The 17,111-nt window shown below is 44.0% G+C and overlaps 1 protein-coding gene across 4 annotated transcripts in view; it reads left to right on the top strand.

Moving 5' to 3' along the window:
• Window positions 1-10,658: 10,658 nt before the first annotated feature.
• LPGAT1 (lysophosphatidylglycerol acyltransferase 1) overlaps window positions 10,659-17,111 on the top strand; it is an 83,992-nt gene continuing 77,539 nt past the window's right edge. The window contains exons 1-3 of one of the 4 annotated variants that reach the window (XM_045877172.3): window positions 10,659-10,837; window positions 11,085-11,285; window positions 12,178-12,438. In XM_045877172.3, the coding sequence (XP_045733128.1) occupies window positions 12,201-12,438 (238 nt within the window). In that variant the 5' untranslated portion in view covers window positions 10,659-10,837; window positions 11,085-11,285; window positions 12,178-12,200. Of the gene's footprint in view, window positions 10,838-10,930; window positions 11,286-12,173; window positions 12,439-17,111 lie in introns of those variants that run through there. The other 3 variants (XM_054507972.2, XR_008506270.2, XM_045877170.3) reach the window with 3 other exon arrangements.

Raw genomic sequence — 17,111 nt, 5'->3', positions numbered from 1 at the left:
CAGGGTACCTGGATTGGTAAGCCCAAGGGGGGCACCTTGCATGGCATAAGCTGGAAAGAAAGGTAAGAGGTCTGTCCTATAGGGCTTCATAGGCCATTATAAAGGGTTTTAGTCCAAGGATGACATTCTTCCCCAAAGTTACTTACTCTATTTCAATGTCTCCTGCATGTGCCTAACCATAAGATTCATCTGGGGGCTCTTTTTAATTCCAGATTTTAGTGTATATAAAAACTCCTGGAGAGAACAAACTGGTGGTTGAATGTCATTTAATTCAATGTAACATGGACTTACTGAAACTTTACCCAAGCCTCATATAAGAATTTAAACTATAAAATTAATATAACTTGGATGGCACTACATTTGTAAAACGTCATACTTGAAGAGGCAGCATTTTAGCATCGCTCCTTTGCCCATAGCTTTGTTTAATTCGTAGTACTTAAAACAGGAACTCGTGTCTGCAAGACAAGGGATGAGATATTCTTTATTCTGGGAGAGAGGGGATAGAGAGGCAGGGCCTGCCAGGCTTCAGGGTGACAGAGAGTGGAACCCTAACTCCAGGGCCTGTTGGTGGCTGTGTTGGGAGGGAGAAGCTGGTCCAGGATCCCCCAGCCCAACTCTAAGGTTTCTCAAGGCTGTGTGGCTGCCAACAGCTGATTCCAGACAATTTCTTAAAAATTATTTTTTATTTTTTCTAGAGGAATTAGTCAAACAATTCATGAGCAGAGAAAAGTTTTTCTACTCGTAAAATTTTGTTTATTTTCACCATGATAAGTGTACTCTTAAATCACCATCACCTATTTCATCCATCCCACTGCCCACTTCCCCTCTAGTAGCCATCAGTTCTCTATAGTTAAGAGCCTGTTTTCTTGGTTTCTCTCTCTTTTTTTCCTTTGCTCATTTGTTTTGTTTCTTAACATATGAGTGACATCATATGGTATTTTTCTTTTTCTCACTTCTTTCGCTTAGCATTATACCCCATACCCTCTAGCTCCATCCATGTTGCTGCAAATGGCAAGATTTCATTCCTTTTTATGGCTGAGTAATATTCCACTGTGTGTGTGTGTGTGTGTGTGTGTAGTACATCTTCTTTGTTCATTCATCTATCGATGGACACTTGGGCTGCTTCCATAGTTTGGCCATTGTAAATCATGGTTCCAAATAATTTAGAACTCCATTTTGGTTTATGCTTTGGAAGACAAAGTTTGAAAGAGACAAAGGATTTGAAAGTGTGTTTTATAAAATGTTTCTTAAAGACATTTCAAGAGGAAACCACTTACAAGGAAATTCTTTCCTTACCCTTCCTACTTCTTTCAGCCAATAAGTACCTGCCTACCTCAAGGGGTTATTGTCAGCCTCCAACAAGATGTGCGTGCATGTGTGTGTGTGTGTGAGAGAGAGAGAGAGATAGAGAGCGAGAGAGTGAGCTCTGTTGACTGCAAAGCACTGGAGATGGAAGGTGGCATGATTTTCATTATAGCAGGGTCTCAGCCAACAGACTCAGTCTGCAAGATAACAAATCAACTTTAAACACATAGCTGGAATACGAGCAGAGTGAAAATGTCTGCTCAAACCCCTTAGGATTTAAGCTGATGAGAACCATGGAAAGAGCCAACTTACATCACAGAAGGCTTGGATAAGAATGGGAAATTTAACCCTGGTAAGGACAAGTAATATGCTTTAAAGGAAACATTAAACACACTATCAGCCCTGAATGGCTTGTTAACCTCTGATGTATCAGATCATCAGGGAGCAGGTATAGCAGAGAAAAGGTAGGATGGGTAGGGAAGCTGGACCTCTGTAACCTGGCTAAGAGACTGCTTGGGGACCCAGGGGTCAGGAGACCCACGGTCACCAACCATTTGCCAGGACTGAGTCGTTTCCTGGGATGTGGACTTTGAGTGCTAAAATCATGAAAGTCCTGGGTCAACCAGGAGGAATTGATCCCCTGAAGGCCACCCCAGCTCTGTTTCTGATACACTCTGTGATAAACAGCCCACGTCCCTTCTGCACACCTCATCTCTTCTGTTCATAAATGCAATTATTCTGTGTTCCCTTTCTACAGGGGAATTCCTCTTCCTTATCAAACATCACTAGATTCTACCACCCCAACACCAGAATGTAGATGCTCCAATGGGATTTTTTTTTAATTTGTGGGAACACCCAGAAACATTGAATACTTATGAGATCAAAGGTTCCAGAACAAGTTAGGAGCTTGTTGTCAATGGTAGGTCTTGGAGCTGTGAAGGGAAGCTAGAGAGGAGATTCGGTGTGTTCTCCTGAGGATGGAGGTGAGGGCAAGGAAGGGAGAAGGTAGTTCAGAGCAGCTAGTCAGGATACTGTTTCCAGAAAGAAGGCAGTGCTGGGAAAGTCTGTGGACGGAGTCCCAGGAAATTGCCAAGCTGGAATTCAGGTAACTGTGAAGAAAGAAGTCTTGTGTGGAAACTAAGGGGAACCCCAGACCTTGAGAAGACTCAACTTTTTGGAAATCTAAAGAGGCTGAAGGAAGTGGATGTGGTTTTAAACGGGAGGGTGGGGTGTGGAAGGATAGAATGATGGAGGATAGAATACTGAGCGACCAGCAGGTAAAGAGGTGAGATGCAGCAGCTCTGAGTTGGAGCCTCATGAAACTGCACCCAGAACTTCTCGACCCTGGACAGTTCATAGGCTGAGCTCTCCTTGAACTGCAGGTTCCTAACTAGGCAGTTAATCGTGGCTCTGAGTGGCAACAAGCATGCAGAAGGGATGTGCGAAAGCAAAGAACTAAGTCAAAACTGTGAGGTGCTCTGTATAAATGCAGTAGTTATTCAGAGAAGGGGCTCTGGAGTCCTGGACAAGAAGGCAAGCTTCCTGTGGGTTAAGAGATGGTCCGAAAGAAAGAAGGATGGCATTCTGGGTATGAGGAGCAGGCAGAGGGAAGCTATGGAATGTGCCCGTTTAAAAGCAGAGGAGGCTGGTTGGGAAGTAAATGAGAACTGAAGTAGAATTTGACAATGTTTCCCAACCTTAACTTTATGGCACTCAATGAAAATGTCATAATTGTGTAGGGTAAATAGAGGCAGCTCTAGCAGCACCAGGCTCTGCCTTGTGAACCTCACTGAAACCCACTGGTGTGTCCAACCCAGTGGCTGCTAAAGTCTAGAATGAGTGAGAAATTGGGTAGTGAAGGCCCTGAGGTTAACCAGATAGAGACACTCAGAGTAGATTTTAATAAATCTACTACACATGGGAAAACGATGTCAAAACTGGAACAGGAAAATGCAATGTTAAATACGGTGCTTTCAGAAAAACACGACGACAACCACATAATCTAGGATGCGTTGGGAATAGGTGATAGTTTGAGAATAGAGGAAGGATGCTATTTTACGAATAAAAGAAGTATTACTCTTTTGTATCGTTAGTGATTCAGCTGAGGTACTTCTAGTCACTGAATATTACTGAAACATGTTGAAAAGATTGAAATACATTTTAAAATGAAGTATGAGCAATATTATTTCTTCTGCCTTGGTTTGGATGATAATGATGATGTCACCATTCAAGTTATCCTATTTGTCAGTTTAATAAAAAAGAAATTATTTAATCTGAATGAATTAAACAAACACTGAATTAAAAAATTCATTTCCTGGGTGTCTGGCTGGCTCAGTCGGTGGAGCATGTGACTCTTGATCTCGGGGTTGTGGATTTGAGACCCATGTTGGGTGTAGAGATTACCTAAAAATAAAATCTTAAAAAAATTTTTGTTTCCTACCATATATAAGGCAGTAAGCTAGACGCCAGGAAAATGATAATGAGAAAGACAGGTGATGTGGGACTCCTAATCTCAGCAGAGAACCTGAAATACAAAACAGCCAGGCTTGTTGCAAGGTAGTGAGCACCGAGGCAGAAGCATACATATGAGGAAAAGGCAATGAATTCTCAAGTGGTGGGAGAGTCTTTGATATCTTAGCTGGACCCCAAGGGATGAATATAATCAAACAGACACAGAGAAGGGAAAAGCATGAACAAAGAACGCATGAACTTGAATGTGTGAGGTTACACGGCGCATCCTTTCAAGAGGGTGAACACCTTAGTGTGACGAGCAAAATAGAGCGTGAGGCAGGAGACAGGGGAGGGGTGAGGAGGGAGCAATAAGAGGTGAGACCAGAAACAAGTAGCATCCTCTGAAACTTCCTATCTCTCTCTCAGTGGAGAAGAGCTTTTCCACCAGTCTCTCTTAGAGAGACACTGTAGTGTGTCATCAGGAGCATGGGCTCTGGAGCCTGAGAACTGGAAATCAAGTCTCAGCCCCTCCACTTGCTGGCTGAGTGACCTAGGGCAGATTGTCTAATCTCTCCATCTGTAAAATATGCCTAACAATATGGTCTTTATAAGGTCTTTGTGAAGATTGAATGAGTTAACGCATGCAAACCATTGAGAACAGGGCCCGGAATGTTGAAAGTGATCAATACATGTTAGCTGTCATTACCATTTTAACATAATCACCAATAACGTCATTATTTTGGTTCTGTTAGGAAAATACAATCTGAATTTGTTCGTCTCTATTGAATCTGAATTTGTCTTTTTTTTTAAAAAAGATTTATTTATTTATTTATTTATTTATTTATTTATTTATTTGAGAGAGGGAGTGCACATGAGGGGGTGGGGCAGAGGGAGTACCAGAGAGAGACTCTCGGGCAGACTTCCTGCTCAGCAGAGCCTGAGGCGGGGCTTGTTCTCAGGACCCTGAGATCATAACCTGAGCCAAAGTCAACAGTAAGACTCCTAACTGACTGAGCCACCCAGGCGCCCCTGAATTTGTCTTATTCATAGATGTGCTGCATGACTTCATAGGTTTTGTCAGAGGAAGAACTTGCTGAAATAGCCTTCTCCAAAATACCTTAGAATACTCATCTACTACAGTGCTTGAGAATCTCCACTGCAGAGGCCTTAAGGCTCAGGGGATTTTAGGAGGTCCTTTATAAAGTGTTCATCCTGTAGGCAGAGGGAACACATAGCTGTAAGCAGCTCAGCATGGATTAGTTTACCACAATAGGCAGGAAAGACAGGGCTGAACCAAGGAAATGCAATGTTGGACAGGTAAGAAAGAAGATACTAGCTTAGAGGGTTGTCTGGTGGGAGAGTGGGGGTCTTAGGTGGGGTCTTCAGTGCCCTTTAGAAATTAGGGATCATTTTAGTATCAAGAGGGGAAAAGGGAAATTAGTTGAAAAGGAGAGGGGTGCAGAGAAGAGAGAATTGTTTACTTCACAATATTGTTTAGGGCCAACCTTGTTAATAAAAAGTAGCTGAAATGGCTCAAATGAAGCTATAGTCAAGTCTCGATGACTTGACCCAACTTGTCTAAAAAACATTGAGGCTAATAATTACTAACACTAATATAAAAGAAAAAATTAAGTATATATATGCTTATATATATTTGTATATTTATTATATATTATATAGATTTATTATAGACTTATATATTTACATATATTTATAATATATATTTCCCTTATATATTTTATACATATTTATATACATATTTATATATATTTATTATATATATTTTTTCCCTTTTTATTTGAAGCCGACTAGCAGTCAGAATTTGACTCTTGGGGTGCTAATTTCTGGTTTGCAACTATTTGTAGTGATGGGGGGGAGGTGTGCCAGGTCATCACACATTTACAGCGCTGCTGAGGGGGTTTCCCCCTAGATAGGAACTAGATCACTGGAGCTCTATCGCAGAAAGCAGCCCAGGTAGGTGAAATGTCGTTGTAATTGCTGCAAGGAAAAAGAGAGGGTCCAGGGGGTTCTTCTGCCCAAGGGAGCCCCTTCCTGGTTATAATCTGATTTGCTATGTGTATTCCACCAGATGGGTGGAATCAAACCTTCTAAGGTGTTGTGGTTAGATTGTTTTAAAACATCTGGAAACTCCTGGAAATGTGAGAAGTCATCTTTCTCTTTCAAAGGACCATCTTCTTGTGGTTCCGGTGTGGGCTTTTGAAACTGAAACTCTACCATGCCTGTGGCTATAGGGTGGAGTCTGTTTTCCCTTTCCCCCTATTGGGGTGCACATGAAGGCTCTCCAATGCTTGACTTGATTAATGTTTGCGTTTTGATAAACAGAGCTCTAATTAGCAGGAACCTATTCAAGAAGGTCCTTGCTTTCTTCAGAGCTCTCTAGAAGAACTGGCCTTCTCAAACTTGTTACAGTCATTGAAACCATTTATACATGTCTGCCTGGGCTGTTTTGGAAATAAGCTACAACAAAATAAATCTCAGGAGGGTACCTAGGTGGGTTGAAAGGTGGCAGGGCAAAAAAAGATTTATATAGATATATATTTTGTATCTAAGATGAACTCTGAAATACTATAGATTAAGCATCATCTGAAATTGTTCCCTGAAGTCAGCTCAAATGCAGATTCTTATCCATTGTAGGTACTGAATTTTATATAAACATACATTTTATATAAAATGATTACTAAAAGTTTTTTTTTTAAAGATTTATTTATTTATTAATAGAGAGAGAGAGAGCCAGCAGGGATAGGGGCAGAGAGAGAATCCCCAGCAACTTCCCTGCTGAGCGTGGAGCCTGTCAAAGGGCTCAAACCCACGACCCTGAGATCACGACCCAAGCAGAAATCAAGAGTTGGCCGCTCAACCGACTGAACCACCCAGGTGCCCCAATATTGAATTATCTTGAAACTGAATGTGCCACAGTGGTCAAGAAAGTTAAAAAGATAAGCCCCTTCATTCGCCCTGGGCAACCAACCAAAACAAAACAAAAGACCAGGGCATATCTACACTTGGAATATGGTGTATTGCTTTGTTTGCTTAACTTCAAGAAAAGTCTAATGAAATAGGAGCCAGTCAAGAGAACAGCTGAAATAATCAAAATTAGGGCTTCCACATCCCTTCCACAAGGAGCTACTTAAATAGCAGATTCTGCAGTGTAAACAGAAGGATGATGTTATGGCTGAACTGTGTCCCCCGAAAGTTCATATATCGAAGCCCTAACCCTCAGTACCTCAGAATGGGACTGCATTTGGAGACAGGGCCTTTACAGAGGCAATTAAGTTAAAATGGGAGTCCTGAGCGTGGTTCCCTCATCTAATGTGACGAGTATCCTTGTAAGAAGAGATGAAGATACACAGAAAGAGAGAGACACCAGACACATGCACACACAGTATCAACCATGTTAAGCCATAGGGAGTGGGGGGCCATCTGCAAGCTAGAGAAAGAGGCCTCAGGAGAAAACAACCCTGCTGGGAAGGAACTTCCTTAGAGCCTCCAGAGAGAGCGTGGCCCTGCCGACACCTTGATCTCAACCGCCCAGCCTCCAGAACTGTGAGAAAATAAATTTCTGTTGTTTAAGCCACTCAGTCTGTGGTCCATTGTTACAGCAGCCAAAGCTGACTCATACAGATCAAATAATTTAAAATTAGGAAGGGTCTAGGAAAGAATGTGATTACTTCAGGATACCTCTAGGTCAGGTTTTCTTAAAGCAAGGTCTGTATACTACTACCCATATCAGAATTACCTATGATATTTCTTTTTTTTAAAGATTTTATTTATTTATTTGAGACAGAGAGAATGAGAGACAGAGAGCATGAGAAGGAGGAAGGTCAGAGGGAGAAGCAGACTCCCCGCTGAGCAGGGAGCCCGATGCGGAACCCGATCCTGGGACTCCAGGATCATGACCTGAGCCGAAGGCAGTTGCTTAACCAACTGAGCCACCCAGGCGCCCCACCTATGATATTTCTTTAAAAAGCAGGCTTCCAGGCTCCTCTGGGAGTACAAAACGTTCTGGTATGAGAAAATCTATCTTTTCAATAGACATCCCGAGTCGTGTTTTGCACGCTAACGTTTGAGACCCACTGTGGAAGGTCCTGCTCGACCTCTGGCCCTTCTCCGGGTCTGGCTGGCTAGTACTGATCACATCTCAGGCAAGTGCTGGTTTATCTGGTGCTCTGGCAGATGCTCACTGATCCAGGAGCCAGGTATAAATCCCACTGTATGTTCTCTCCGTCAGCCAGTATTTACCAGCATGTGGAGGAATCCTGAAGGGGACAGATCAAATAGAATCCATGTGCCTTACCTGTCTTACTCACTTAAAAATATAATGATATATAAAGAAGAATGTATACCATTCAACACCAAGAAAACAAACAATCCAATTAAAAAATGAGCATTTCTCCAAAGAAGACATCCAGATGGCCAACAGACACATGGAAAGACGCTCAACATCACAAATCATCAGGGACATGCAAATCAAAACAACGAGGTATCACCTCACACCTCTCAGAATGGCTAACGTAAAAACATAAGAAATAACAGGTGTTGGTGAGGATGTGGAGAAAAAGGGACTCTCGTGCATTGTTGATGGGAATGCAAGTTGGTGGAGCCACTGTGGAAAACAGTTCCTCAAAAAACTAAAAATAGAACTGCCATATGATTCAGCAATTCCACTACTAGGTATTTACCCAAAGAAAACAAAGACAGTAATTCAAAAAGATACATGCACCCCCATGTTTATTGCGCCATTGTTTATAATAGCCAAGATATGGAAGAAACCCAAGTGTCCATCTGCAGATGAATGGATAAAGAAGATGTGACACACACACACACACACACACAGGAATATTACTCAGCCATAAAAAAAGAATGAAATCTTACCATTTACAACAACATGGATGGATCTAGAGGTTATAGTGCTAAGTGAAATAAATCGGTCAGAGAAAGACAAACACTGTATGATTTCACTCACATGTGGAATTTAAGAAACAAAACAAAGGAACAAAGAAAAAAATATATAAACCACAAAACAGATTCTTAACTATAGAGAACAAACTGGGGGTTCCTGACGGGAGGTGGGTGGGAGGATGGGTGAAATAGGTGAAGGGGACTAAGAATATACTTATTGTGATGAGTAATGTCTAGAATTGTTGAATCATTATATTGCGCACCTATAACTGATATAACACTTTATGTTAACTATACTCGAATTTAAAAAAAGAATATGATGGCATCTTTTGAACAATCATCTACCGTACATATATTGTTTCTCTCGTGAAATTTATTCAAAAATGCTATTACCTTGGTACCTAAATTCTCAGAGAAAATACAGAGGACTAGAAAAGGCATATATAACTTTTGTATTGCTACATATTAGTTGAAATTATAGGGCGCCTGGGTGGCTCAGTTGGTTAAGCGACTGCCTTCGGCTCAGTTCATGATCCTGGAGTCCCAGGATCGAGTCCCGCATCAAGCTCCCTGCTCGGCAGGGAGTCTGCTTCTCCCCTGACCCTCCTCCCTCTCATGCTCTCTGTCTCTCATTCTCTCTCTCTCAAATAAATAAATAAAAATCTTTAAAAAAAAAAAAAAAGAAATTATACGGAAAGTTCTCTGACAGGGCCTGTGCCTTTTTATGCCCCACACAGTTAAAATATAATATTAGTGAAAGAGATAAATAACATCTACAAATAAAAACAAATTAATAATAAATGGAAAGAAATCTAGTCAGTTGTTTCAGCCAGGCTCTGAGCTTTCATGCATTTCCTCATCGCCAGAGGGGATGGGAATAGATAGTATTCTTTCATATGGCATAAAAGTGAATTCTCTTTCTTTCACCTGTGGACCAACAAGGGAATTAAAGAGAAAGAGAGAGAGAGAGAAATAGTTAAATAGTTGAGAGTCCAAAGCAAACACAGTAACAAATATCTTCAAAATAGAATAGGTGGCATCCTGATTTAAACATGGCAGTTCACTAGGGACATGTAAAAACTGCCCACAACCCCCATTTACAAATTTGATTAAGGGATCTAAGATTTTATGGGTTTTTTAAAAAAACTGAAATGGAGGTAGGCCATTTGAGAATGTTCACGTGGGCAGGTCGTTGGGTTATTTGTCTATGCTCCTTATGGCGGTCCAGCATTTGAAACAGAATTTAGCTCCAGTGTCCAGGAGTGACCTGGACTGTCCAGGGATCCCTACGGCCACCATTTTTTGAGCACTTAATGGCAGGCGCTGCCTAAGTGCTTCTCCCTCCTCGACTAACTAAATGTCAGTGTCTCTGTGTGGACCACCCATTCCCATTGAATTCTTTTTTTTTTTTTTCTTTAGGGGAATGGGGATGGGGACATGGATGGGGAATCGGAATTTTTTTCATTAATGTTCTGGGTGCTCTCCAGAAAGAATTCTGGCACTTAAAATGAATTGATTTTAAACTCTAGACCTTAATACTCTGGGGAGGTTCAGAAGAGAAGCCGTGAGAGCAACTGGGCTTCATTAGGAAAGAAAAGAGGACATCCAGCCTTCAAGGAGACCGCTTCCCAGTCGGGGCACTAATCGGTTTGTCAGAGGAGGGAGGGTCCTAACAATGAGAACCGGCTGTGTTGGCTGAAAAGGGGCTCTCGGTTTGGACGGCAGCCCTCCTCGTGTGGTGTAAGGCTTGCTGCTCATTACCAGACCTTTCTGAGCGGCCCTCTTCCTGGGAACTGGGCTCGGCGACGTCCCGCCGGCCTAGGGACCAGGCAGCCCCAAGGGCCTGACCCGCGCGGACCGGCGGGCTCCGGGACGCGGGCGGCGGCCGCGGCGCCTTCATTAGAGGGCGCTCTGGCGGCGGCTCCGCCGCAGTCTCGGCTCCCGCCGCTTCCTCCCGCCGCCCCTCCGCGCCACCCCGGCGAACGCGGCCGGGCCCGGGGGAGCGAGTCTCGGCGCCGCCGGGGACCGGGCGCGGGCCGCGCCGCAGCCGGAGCGGGGCCGGGCCCCGCCGCCGCCTCCTTCCGCCGGCCCCGCCGCCGGCCATGCATTCTTCCGGCTCCTCTGGCTCCCGCAGCCCGGGCCGGGGCCCGGCCAGCCCGAGGTAACCTCCGGCTCGGCGGGCGCAGGCCCGGGGCTGCGGCGGCGCCGGGCCCGGAGAGGCGCGGAGGGGGCGGGGAAGGGGTGTCGTCGTCGTGCGGCCCGGGGAGGAGGCGGCGGCGGCGGCATGAGGGACGAGGGCGCGGTAGGCCCCGAGGAGGAGGCGGGGGCGCGGGGCATCCGCCCGCCTCCCCGGACCCGCCCCGGTGACAGGTCCGGCCTCTGAGTCCCCGCCGTTCCTCTGTCCGCAGGCAGCCGCGAGGGGAGTAGGGCGCCCGCGCGCCCGCTCGCGCCGCGCCTCGGCCGCCGCCGCGTCCATGACCGCGACCCCTCGGCCGGGGACACCCGCCGCCGCCGCCGCCGCCGCCGCCGCGCAGCACCGCGCCCCGGGCCGCCAGCCCCCGGCCCCGCTCGCCCCCGCGCTCCACCGCCCGCCTTCCGCGCCCGCCGAGGTGAGCCCCGCGCGCGGGCCGCCCCCGCCGCCGCCGCCGCCGCGACCCCTTCGCCCGGGCCGCGGAAACCGCTGCGGGCGCCCCCCCGAGCGCTGCCGTCGCCTCTTCCTCCGCGCTTCTTCCATCACCCCTCGCTCGCCTGCGCTCTGCCCGGGGACTTCATTCTCTTCATCCGTGGCCCCGGTGCCTTCACCTCCTTCTGGCTTTTGCTCCCCTCCCCCTACTCCCGTCCTTCCTCCTCTCGCCGTGTTTGCCCCCACTTTCTTCCTCTCACCTTTCTGCCCTCTTTTCTAGGCCCCTCTCCTTTTTCCCCTAAAAAAGGGGGTGGGGGGAGACAAAAACCCCTTTGCCGCTAATGAACCCCGTTAGCGTAACTCTTCTTGCTAAGGCGAGAGATCTTTCTAAGGCACGATCGATGTGCAGGAATGGTGGTGGTGCGGGTACCCAGGTTCTCATAGCTGGGGAATGGGATTGGGTCCCTGCAACAGCCTTCCTTCACTCGTGTCGTCAGTTTGGAGAGACTGAGGGTGTCTGAAGCGAGTGGCTCTGTTTTTCTTCCTGAAAAGTCCACACAGCCGACTGCAGTGAGGCGCGGTGCGGGGACAGCCGCTGATTAGTTAGTGGGAATAGTATTATCATTTGCTAAATATATTATGACATACCCTGTGCCTCTGTGAACAGCTCCCTTGACCTTGTGCGGCTCCTCCTCCCTCGCTCTCTGTCCCCCTCTGGAATTTCCCGGAGAGATCACCGAGGTACTACACCGGGAAAGCTTAGACCCTCTCGGTTTTTCTGGTGTTTTTGTGCTGGAGGCGATTTCTATGCTGGTGACTATCTGGATGTGTGTAATCCATTTTCCTTTTTAAATGAATTTTTCTTTCACCTCAGAAAGACAGGACGGACGCCCATGTGAGCATGGCTGTGACTTTGGAAGAGGCTCCGTGGCTGGGCTGGATCGTGGTGAAAGCCCTGATGAGGTTTGCCTTCATGGTCGCCAACAACCTGGTTGCTATTTCATCCTACATCTGCTATGTAATTATACTTCAGCCCCTTCGACTGCTGGACAGTAAGCAGTTCTGGTATATTGAAGGAATCATGTATAAATGGCTTTTAGGAATGGTGGCTTCTTGGGGATGGTACGCTGGATATACAGGTAAGAGTGTGAGCACTTTTGTTTAACGCGTATGAAACAATTTGTAATGTTATGCTTGTAAGTCAGGAGCCATGATTAAATATATATTACACTTTGGGTTGAAGGTGCTTTGCTGCTTTGGCTCCTGAAAAAAACCAGAAAACAATCCTTTTGAGTTTTTTTCAGAATCCCAATTTAGGAAGGATGATATTTTCAGATGTATAATTTCATAGTCATATACTAATAAATTTCTTAAATAGTGACTTTAATGTGCTTGATATTCACCTAGAGGAATAGGCGTGGGTTATATAGGACCTGAGGGCTTATAAAATGAAATAACATATTTAGCCCATAAATACATTAGGAATTTAGAAGAAGGACTGAGCCATGTTTGTGCTAAGATAGTTTAATAAAAGTTTTTTCATTTAATGTGGTATTGTACTGTTTTGACACTTTGAGCCAAGCAAAACATGGCTTTCTTTTCTGTTACGTATGTTTCTTTTGTTTACTAGAATCTATATTTTAATCTCATAAATCACTATTAGACTCTTAAATGTAAGAATTAAGTTTTATCTTTGTTAATTTATATTCTGGGTGTCTTTAAGTAGATTTATATTTCTGCCTTTAAATTGCATTTTGGGGAGCAGGAGTAATGCTATTCTGAAGCGGACTTTTAAAGAACTAAATGAGAAGTAGTGTTTGTTTTTATTTTCTGTTTATAAGCTTTCTGTGCTTTGAGAACTTGGGCCTCTGCTGTGAAAATTCTGTCTTGTTTATTACATTTATTTGACTTTTTTCCCCCTAAGAATTGGGATGATGAAAAAAAAGGCATTGAGGTTCTAGTACTTGTCTTAGACATTGAGGCTTTTATCATAGAATTTTATAATTGATGGCTTCCTTAGAGCTCATGCCGCAGATGCTGCGGTCAGTGGAGTCTAGTTCAGAGCTTGGAAGAATGAGGAGGGTATGAGGATACTCTCAGGGTCAAACAGCACGGCAGTTCCCCATTTTAAATTCTGTCTTCTTCTTTCCTGCCCAGTTAAAAGTTAGTTATCCTTTGGCCACAGCATGGCCGCAACGCATTTCTGAGCATATTTTCTTGCGTTGTCTTTTCCTTGCTGACTATGGAACTTCGCAGTTTCTTTTGCCACCTGCTTGGAAAGTGGTCTTGGCGTGATCTGCATATTTTAGTCTTTCTGAAGCATCTGTTCTCTTCAGGCTACTGCATTCTGACCATTTAAATAGAGAACATTTTAGTGTTTATGTTTTAAATGGTTTTCCTATAGGTGGAATACTTTGAGAGGGTCTGGTCCTGGCCTCATCGCAAGGGAACACAATCCAGAGGTCAAACAAATGTAGAAATGACTTTCGTGGAAAGCCACAACTGGGTTAAAGAAGCAACACAAGCAGGGGCTGATGAGCAGATGTACCCGTGAGTCTAGGAGGTTATATTAGCCTTTGGTCTGGAGTATGTGCTCCATTTCTTCCCTTTGTATCAAGAGGAAGGTGGGTTTCAGTTTTTTCCTTCCCCTGTGCTTAAGTTTCACAGATGGAAAATTGAACATTGCCAAATCAGCAGATCTGGGATGTTCATGTTTTGGAATAAAAACTGCCAAACTGTTGAAAAACCACTTCTAAGGAAAACTTAAATATTAATTAAGTAAATGTTAATTGGGAAGCTGAAAATTGAATATTGGTATTGAATATCATTTTTTCAAATTGTGATATTTAGTCTAAGACCAGTTAGCCAGCTCTGCTGCTTATGTTGATTCTCTAACCTACAGTACCCCATATGGTAGGTACTTAGCCGAATGCGGCTGTTTTAATTTAAATTAATTAAAATGAAACAAAATTTAAAATACACTTTCTCAGTCACACCAGGCACCTTGCAAGTGCTCAGCACTGGGTGGCTAGTGCCTACTGTACCACAGAGCACAGACACTCACCACTTGCATCCCCACAGAAAGTTCTGTTGGGCAAATCTGATAAATAGTGTGCCTTTCTCCTTTTTCATAGGAAAATACATTTTATTTCTATAGAAAGGCTATTTTTCTAAACACAGTTCTAAACACGTTTCTCTTGGGAAGACCTAGGAAGATTTATTAAGTTTTATAAAATTGTCTTTTAATTTGAGGCAAATGTCACAAAAATGAGTCCTTTAAACTCAGACTTGCTTCTTGGATGGCGAATGGTGAGGCTAGTGAGCCCAAGACCTTGAATGAACATTCTTGTACTTAGTTTGTGTTTTCAGAGCCGGAGTACTGCCTATGGACACAGAACACGGAGAAAGGGCTTTTCTGGTCTTTCTGTCTGTTTGTGACTTTCCAGGGGAACACATTTCTTGAAAGAACTCTGGGGACATTGGGGTTTTCATCCCTAGCTTGCTACTACTAGGTAGTGATGATTGCTACTACCACATTTCCTTTCATGGAAAGTGCTGTACGCACATCTCGTGTTGAGGAAGATTTGTGTGCTGCCTTTGCCCTAAGATTTCAAGAGCAAACCAGAAGAGGTCCTAACTTAACTAATGATCCGTTTCTGCATGTTTTATTCAGATCTGCGATAGATCATTACGCTTCTCTCCCCTCAGTTGAAGACTGGCATATTTCAGAGAGAGATCTTTTTTTTTTTAATTTAAAGATTTTTATTTATTTATTTAACAGAGAGAGAGAGAGAGCACAGGTAGGCAGAGTGGCAGGCAGAGGGAGAAGCAGGCTCCCCGCTGAGCAGGGAGCCCCATGTGGGGCTCGATCCCAGGACCCTGGGATCATGACCTGAGCTGAAGGCAGACGCTTAACCGACTAAGCCACCCAGGCGCCCTGAGAGATTTTTTTTTGAACAAAATGTTTTTAAAATAGTTCATTTTGATTTTCATTCACTTACCTTAATAAATTTATTGGTCCCTATCCAAACACATTTAATTAAAGTCTCTTACACAAAATCATGTGAAAAAATTCATTGTAAGTGGAAGCTCCAGAATTTCAATAAAGGCTAAGAGTCTTTTCGGCCATAGTGTGACTGGAAGGGAGCTGGGGTGTCGAGAGGCTTGCCACCAGGTTGTTTTTGCCTAGCAAATGCTCTCTGCCTTAGATTGGTGGCCTTAGGGAAAGCTGACAGAGATAGGTTTAGCTTCCTTCATTCCCCAAGCGGCAGCTGTCAGGACTCTGTTGGTCTTTGAAGGTTATTTGATTCTCTGATAGTATTTTACTTTTTTTGCTGGGGTACAAATTCATTGTGTGAGAAAAACTATTAGGAATTATATCTGATGTTGAAATTCTAGAGAAAGCTTTAAGAATATATCTCCTAGAGCAGTATTTTTCCACCTTTGAGTCATAAGCCAATTTAGTGTGTCAGGCTGAACATTTAAAAAAAAGTGAAAGAGAATAGAGTGAAGATGAAAAAATCAGAAGTGTGTGTATCTGTACTGGGGAGTGCTACAGAATGTATTTTTTACTGTGAGCCCTCTCAACATTTGAAAGGCATTGTTCTAGTGGAAAGAGCACTGCAGTTTAGACCTGGGAGTCGCATGGCTTAATCTGGCTTTAACTTTAATATCTTTGCTCCCTGGTGGGGGATGAGATCCTTACTGGCTAGGTGCCTACAGGGCTGCGAGCTCTTTACAGATAGAGATGTGGTCTTTATAACCCTAGAGCCTGGTTTGTTGCCTGAAGCTAACAGAGGGCCCCTTAGGTATTTCTTGAATGATTCCTTTTTTCTTTCTTGGTCCCAGCTGAGGTGCCTTGGCTGCCTACCTTCCTGAAACATCAGAGAGCAAGGACATTGCAGTCCACAGAACACAGACCCTGAACTGGTTGATGTTTTTCACACATATGCATATATATCCATTTCCTACAGTATCACGTTTGTTAATCTAACACACCTTTATTGAGCTTCTATTATGTGTGGGAACAGGTGTCGTGGAGGTGCTGAGATGCACAAGACATAGTGGCTGGCTTTAAGGAGTTCGCAGAAGCCTTGGTGGGGAAGACAGTGCACCAACAACGAAAACATCCTGGTAGAATGCTCTAACGGAGATGTACCATGGGATTAAAGAGGAAGGGCTCCTGATCTCGCATCGGTGGTAGTTGGTAGCAGACAGGGAATAGGGAATTTAGGGACTGAGTGGCTTTAAATGCCTTTTTTTTTTCCCCCATTAGGGAGATATTTCTCTGTGGGGCTAACTGGATAATCAGTAATTACAACAGATTTAAAAGACTTGCATAATGTGTCAGTTTAAAATCTGTTTCCTTGTGTTGGTAATATTAGCTAAGCATAAGCCAGGCAGGGTCCTGACTATTTCAGGCACTAAATGCTCACAACAGTCTTACCAGGTTGGTGTAATAATGTCTTCCTTTTGTTATTGGTGTTGAAATTCAAACACCGAGGGTCACAGTGACTTCTCCTTAAGCACTGAATTGATGTTGCCACAGGTAGAGTCGTTATTGACCTTTGTATAATATTCCTAGGGTCTCTTAACCTTCCCTACCTGTATGCTCTTTTGTTTCTGAGGCATGAAAACTCTTTCCAAAACTACAGCACCTGAAAACAATGTCATAGCTAGGGGTTTCTGCAGGAGGTTAGGAAAAATTGTTGCTTCAAGGGAAATATTTGTAGTATACTGTAAAGTTGATGAAATACCGTTTCCTTGAATCTCTACCCTTACAGAAACCGACAGCTCAACTGGAATTTTAGTT

The sequence above is a fragment of the Mirounga angustirostris genome, unplaced genomic scaffold (genome assembly GCF_029215605.1).
Source record: "Mirounga angustirostris isolate CCGP_5_RB_7025 unplaced genomic scaffold, mMirAng1.0.hap1 SCAF_6, whole genome shotgun sequence".
Classification (NCBI taxonomy): Eukaryota; Metazoa; Chordata; class Mammalia; order Carnivora; family Phocidae; genus Mirounga; species Mirounga angustirostris.
Note: the sequence above shows the minus strand (reverse complement) of the source record. Positions and strands in the feature narration are given on the sequence as shown.